Below are 6,087 nucleotides of genomic sequence, written 5' to 3'. Positions count from 1 at the left end.
TTTACTGCGAAGCAGCGCGACCATCAGTCTGCGGCCGCGTTCGCAAATTATCTTAACTCATTGGAAGACGAGTTACCAGGCGGAAGGCCTGATAAAACCATGCGACGCGGCGCATTTTTACAGAAACTAACTAACCCCCTTCGTAAAGAAGTATTGCGTATGCAGATAATCCCTGAAACAAGGGAAGGCCTAGTAGCGCTTGCAACGCGAATCGAAGGCAATACGCACTCTCAGCGCAGCAGCGAGAGAAAAGAAAAAGGGAAAATCCCTAAGAAAAGCAAGTCCTTTAGAAATAAAGACTTCAAATCATACCGTGATCGTATTCAACCCCATAGGAATGGCCGTGGTATAGGGCCAGCACCCGTACCGCAGGCTTCCCGCAGCTTCAGCGACATTGTTTGTTTCAACTGCGGAGAACAGGGGCACATAAAGAACAAATATCCACAGGACAATAAGGGGAAGAGACCCCAGGCCAATTTGGCTACCGTTCAACTCGGGAACGAGACAAATAGGAAAGCCGAACGCATTACACTTGACGTAAGCATGCGAGCCGTAGGGAAAACCTACCCTACTAAGGCCCTCCTTAATTCTGGAGCAGCCATGAACTTTATATCCCATAACTTCTTGAAAAGAAATAAACTCGTGGCGGTATAGACACCGGCCCCAAGGGCATATACGGTGGATGGCCATAAGGTACCAACCTATAGCATTGTTACATACGCAGTTAGCGTACGCGATTCATATAGGAACCGCGCCGACAACATATCCGTCTTTTATGTAGCTGAAATCGCCGGTTACGATATCATCTTAGGATATCTATGGCTCCGCGCCTATAATCCCACTGTTAACTAGCGTGAGGGAACAGCCTAACTAAATAACTCCCCAACCGAGAACGCTACCATCGAGGAAGTCACTCAGGCGTTATAAGAAGGAGCCACTATTTACGCGGCATACCCGATGGCCAACGCAGGCGAGACGCCTGCGGCCCGTTTTAAGAAACTTAACTAGTATCAAACTCAAGATGAACCCAAGCATCAAATTCCGGCAGAATACTCTGAATTCGCCGATGTTTTCGATACGGCGCAGGCTAGCACCCTGCCCGCAAACGCCGCGCATGACCATCGTATCGACCTAGTCGACGATTACCGAGGTCTGAATAGTGTGACTATAAAGAATCGTTATCCACTACCGCTTATTAGCGAAACGCTCGATCGCCTCTCTCAAGCCGCAGTGTACACGCAGCTAGATCTGAAGGATGCCTACTATAGGATACGGATCAAGAAAGGCGATGAGTGGAAAACCGCGTTTCGCACGCGATATGGCCACTATAAGTACTTAGTGATGCCATTTGGGCTAACGAATGCGCCCGCTACTTTCCAGTCCTACATCAACCGAGCTCTGGCGGGCCTGGTTGATCACATATATATGGTATATTTGGACGACATCCTCATTTATTCATCTAAGCGCGAAGAGCATACGGAGCATGTGCGAATCGTGTTGAAAAGACTAAGGGACTACGGCTTATATGCCAACCTGAAGAAGTGCGCTTTTTCGGTGACCGAAGTAGATTTCCTCGGATTTATTGTCACCCCGCACGGAATTCGTATGGAAGACGACCGTGTAAAGGCTATACAAGAATGGCCTACTCCTATATATCTAAGAGATATTAGCAGTTTCACGGGATTCTGCGGATTCTATCGTCGATTTATTGAAAAGTTTTCACAAGTGGAACGACTACTACGCGCACTCGAAAACGCAGGTGCGGAATAACCGTACCAAATGGCACTAGGGAGAGGATGCCGAAAAGGCATTCTAAGAATTGAAGAAAAGGTTCCAAATAAAGCTACTCCTGAGGCATTTCTGCCTAGGGCTACGTATACGAATCGAGTGCGATGCCTCTAGATAAGGCATAGGCGGAACAATCTCCTAGCTCTTCGGCGAGAAGCTAGATGAGGCGGAATGGCACCCCATCGCCTTCTATTCTAGGAAGTTAAAAGACTATGAATCGCGTTATGATACGTATGATAAGGAGATGCTCGCAATAGTCGAGTGCTTTCGCCACTGGAGACCCTACCTGGAGGGTAGTGAGCACGCAGTAGAAGTCTTAACTGACTATAACAACCTCAGATACTTCATGAAAACGAAGGCCCTTAGCAGGCGACAAGCAGGTTGGGCCGAAGAACTGGCCCAGTTTGATTTTGAAATCAAGTACCGTACCGGAAAAACCAATCCGGCCGACCCGCTTTCCCGGCGGGCGGATTATGGACGGAAGGAAGAGGTCGCGCATGCGACTCTTATGCTCCCTACACTACAAAAGAAGTTAAAACTTGCAAATAGTAATTTTGAGGAGCGGGCCTCTAGAGAGACAGAGCAGGACGGTGGTGCGCGGGGTACGCGCATGCGATCACCCCTGGACGACGAAGTCGTTTGCTAAGAAAACCCTAACCGTGAATTAAAACCTTTACGGAATCAGGAACAGGTTCCTGATCGGGCTACGCTAGGAGTACTATGGCTGTACACTATAAGTGACGCACGGGAAACCTAGGAAGAGCGTAGTCGTAGAGGTTCGGGGAAGGCCTCTACTGGCGCAGATGGTTATAAACATCTCGTGCCACGGTCCGCGGCGCGTAGGCTAGCCGCGGCCGAAACGGCATATTCGCCTATAGGTAATAAGCTTAAAGAAGGCTTAAAGGAGTTGTAAAGATTGGATCCCTTTGTAACTGCGGAAAGCTGGAGAGTACCCATTGAGGACGACGCCGGAGCGTAGTAGAAGCTGTAGTGGCAGGACCGCGAAGGCCTGCTACGGTTAAAAAGCGCAATTTATGTACCTAAGTCAAGCGCTATCAGGGCGGAAATCATGCGAAGATACTATAACGACCCTGCGGAAGGCCATCTGGGCTATACCCGAATATACTTAAGTATTAAACCCAAATTCTTCTGGCCAGATATGACTATTCATATTAGGGATTATGTGGCAACTTGCGCTACCTGCCAACGTACAAAAACCCGCAGGCACCCCGCGTATAGAGAGTTGCAACCGTTGCCGATAGCAAATCGGCCTATGAAGCATTTGGCTATAGATTTTATCACGGACCTCCCAGGGGCGAAGATAAGTAATGAATGCGAAGTGAACGCGATACTCGTCGTTATCGACCGCTTTACGAAATTCGCCATCTATATCCCTACGAATACAAATATTTCAGCTGAAAACCTTGCTAAAATATAGCTCGATAGGATTCTTGCGTTTTTCGGAGCCCCTATTAGCATCGTTAGTAATCGCGGGTCGCTATTTACCAGTTCGTTCTAGTCCACATTGATGTAGTATACTCGCAGCAAAAGACGCCTGAGCACCGCATTCCACCCGCAGACAGACGGCCAGACGGAACGGCAAAATCAACTTTTAGAACACTATCTGCGATGTTACACCAATTTCAAACAAAACGACTGGCCCCAACTTCTTCCTATGGCACAGCTCGTATACAACAGCGCTTACCATGCGACTATCAAGATAAGCCCGGCCGAAGCCTTAATGGGTGACTCTATTGCCCTAGATATTGACGTCGAGGCCGACGTTCCCCGGGGGGAGAACCAAAGCGCAAGAGAGCATGTAGAGTAGCTACGACAAACACGCGATAAGCTTACATACCGTATATAAGACGCCGTCAGCAAATAAACAAAGTACTACAATAATCGGCATAGGCCACGAACGTTTAAAACCAACGATCTTATCCTGCTAAACGCTAAGAACGTTTCTATCAAAAGACCTTAGCGTAAGCTAACAGATCGTTTTCTGGGCCCTTTCCGAGTACGAGAACCCATCGGAAAGCAGGCGTACCGGCTAGAACTGCTAGGGCAGTACAGAATCTACGATGTCTTTCACGTATCCCTACTCGAGCCATTCATGCAAAGAGAGGGAGAAACGCCGCTAGAGCCCGTAGAAATCGCGGGCGAAGGAGAATGGGAAGTGGAAGAAATCCTCAACCATCGCAAAAGAGGACAGAAGATTAAGTACCTCGTGCGATAGGCAGGCTATTCGCCTGCGGAAGACACATGGGAAACCAACGAAAACCTCGAACACTGCCAACAGCTAGTGGCAGAATACTAGGATAAGTAAGAACCATCCAGCACGACGCATAAGCGCAAGCGTAACGCGCGAGACACACGCGGAACACCGTATAAGAAGCGAAAGACAAGATCAGAGTGCAAGAATTTATAACTACACTCAGAAGACTACACCATGTAGCCTTAACCTATCAGAAGCGCATCCACGGCGCATACATACCGCAGCCAACCTAGTAAACTACGCATCATCGCCTGCATCATCCTCATCATCCTTATCATCCTCATCATCCTTATCGTCTTTATTACTGTCCTCAGCAGCAGTAGCCGCCTCTTCAGCCTCCCAGGACTGTAGGTCAGTCAGCTCCCTCATATTATCTACCAGCTCGTCGTCACGATCCACCTCGTGCTACAAGACTAGTCAGCGAATGCACAAGGCATGCGAAGAGGGTGCGAACGTACTGCGTAGCGAAGGCTCTCGGAAATGTCACGCAGGTAATCGGAAATCTCCACTAGGATCTGGTTACGGAAGAGGGACTGGTCCTTGCCGACGGGATTACGCGTGGTGCGCTCGCGATGCATGCGGGCCTTGGTGGCTCTCATGCTCTGGCGGATCGAGGCAGCGCGCTTCTTACGATCCTCCTGCGAACGCGCTGTGTTGCCCGCGGCAGACTCAGTCCACTCGGTGACAGCCTCAGCGATCCTGTCTATGGCGCGACCGTAACGCCGCATGTCGATCTACGAAAGATGTCAGCATATAGATAAGTAAACTGCGAAAGACGTGCGAAACCTACCTTAATGTAGTCGCGGTGACCCTTCGAGCAGTAGGTGCAGAGCTTGTTGCCATTCTTGAAGGTATAGCCCTTCTAAGTGAAGTCGTTGTCAGGATGAGCCCACTGGAAGAAGCAGCGCAGGCAGGACACAGGCGATTTAGTGCCGGCACCACGGCGCAGGTGCTGCGGGACAGGAGCCTTTAACTTAGGAGCCATGTCGAAGTAAAGTAGGTGGTGCGATGTCTAGGCGATATCGATGCGTGTCTCAAGAAGGCGTGATTCGGGTGCGATTTCAAAGGTTTTGGACAAGTAAGAGACAATGGAAGATAAGAAAGCCACGCAGGCTAAGCGCGTGCGAAGATAAAGGTCGGAACGCGCTAAGAGAGTTGTAAAAGAGAGGGGGAAGTAGTAGCGGGAGGTGTCCCCTTATACCTAAGTGAAGGTGACTACACGCGTGTAGGCAGTCACCCGTAGGTGGCCCGCGCGCGCGCCACAGCCTAAACGGGAGGGAGCTCCCATGAGGTTCATTCACCACTGGAGTCCTGCTAGCAAGCAGAACGGCAAGCAGCACGAGATTGGGCGCGTACGGCAAGTACAGAACACGCCACCGCCTCGTACCCAGAACGCAGAAACAAGGAGAAAAAGAAAACACGAAGACGTATACCGAGATCTAGGTTAAAGATACTAATCGCCATTACCGCAGAGCGGTAGCTACTATAATCATGCGAAAAAGATGCGCAACGCCACCCCGATTATACAAAGACTCCTTTCAACTCTGTACACGACACACGCGCAACAAAGAACTCCGATAGATCCACGCAGCTTAGAAGCCATTTATCTTGCCACCACTACAACCCCCGACTATACCTCGTCGAACAGCGACGCATAGTTCTCATAACACACACGCCTTGCGCGGAAAGAGAAGCACAACCGTATTCGAAGCGCACGGTACGCCCCTCCCTACGCGGAACGTACTCTCTTCGGACCTATACGAAGTCATCAGCAATCCGAGGTCGGATTACCCAGGGTAGGAACGCTTTGTAAGGAACTTAGAAACGAGGGACTGGTCCTCAAGCAATGCGATATTGTTGCGGGTCACGTAGGTGCCAAGCCCTTTACCGAAGGAGGCCACGCACAAGGATAAATAGCTGCCCCAGGAGTGTTGCACCCCAACGGCGCCCACCCTATTTGGCTGTCCTTTTTACCAAATTCGACAGCCAAATTAGGCAATATCGGCGCCTGCCGTGGGCGGGCG

At 50.0% G+C, this 6,087-nt stretch overlaps 1 protein-coding gene across 1 annotated transcript; it reads right to left on the bottom strand.

The window, feature by feature from the left end:
- Positions 1–4,300: 4,300 nt before the first annotated feature.
- Positions 4,301–5,048, bottom strand: K452DRAFT_300043 (uncharacterized protein; the record flags this gene model as incomplete). Its single annotated transcript, XM_033542293.1, has 4 exons — positions 4,301–4,468; positions 4,522–4,797; positions 4,854–4,925; positions 4,983–5,048. 4 exons carry the CDS (start codon positions 5,046–5,048, stop codon positions 4,301–4,303), a joined length of 582 nt encoding a protein of 193 aa, XP_033395816.1.
- Positions 5,049–6,087: the final 1,039 nt, after the last annotated feature.

Source organism: Aplosporella prunicola (genome assembly GCF_010093885.1).
Source record: "Aplosporella prunicola CBS 121167 unplaced genomic scaffold K452scaffold_18, whole genome shotgun sequence".
Lineage (NCBI taxonomy): Eukaryota > Fungi > Ascomycota > Dothideomycetes > Botryosphaeriales > Aplosporellaceae > Aplosporella > Aplosporella prunicola.
Note: the sequence above shows the minus strand (reverse complement) of the source record. Positions and strands in the feature narration are given on the sequence as shown.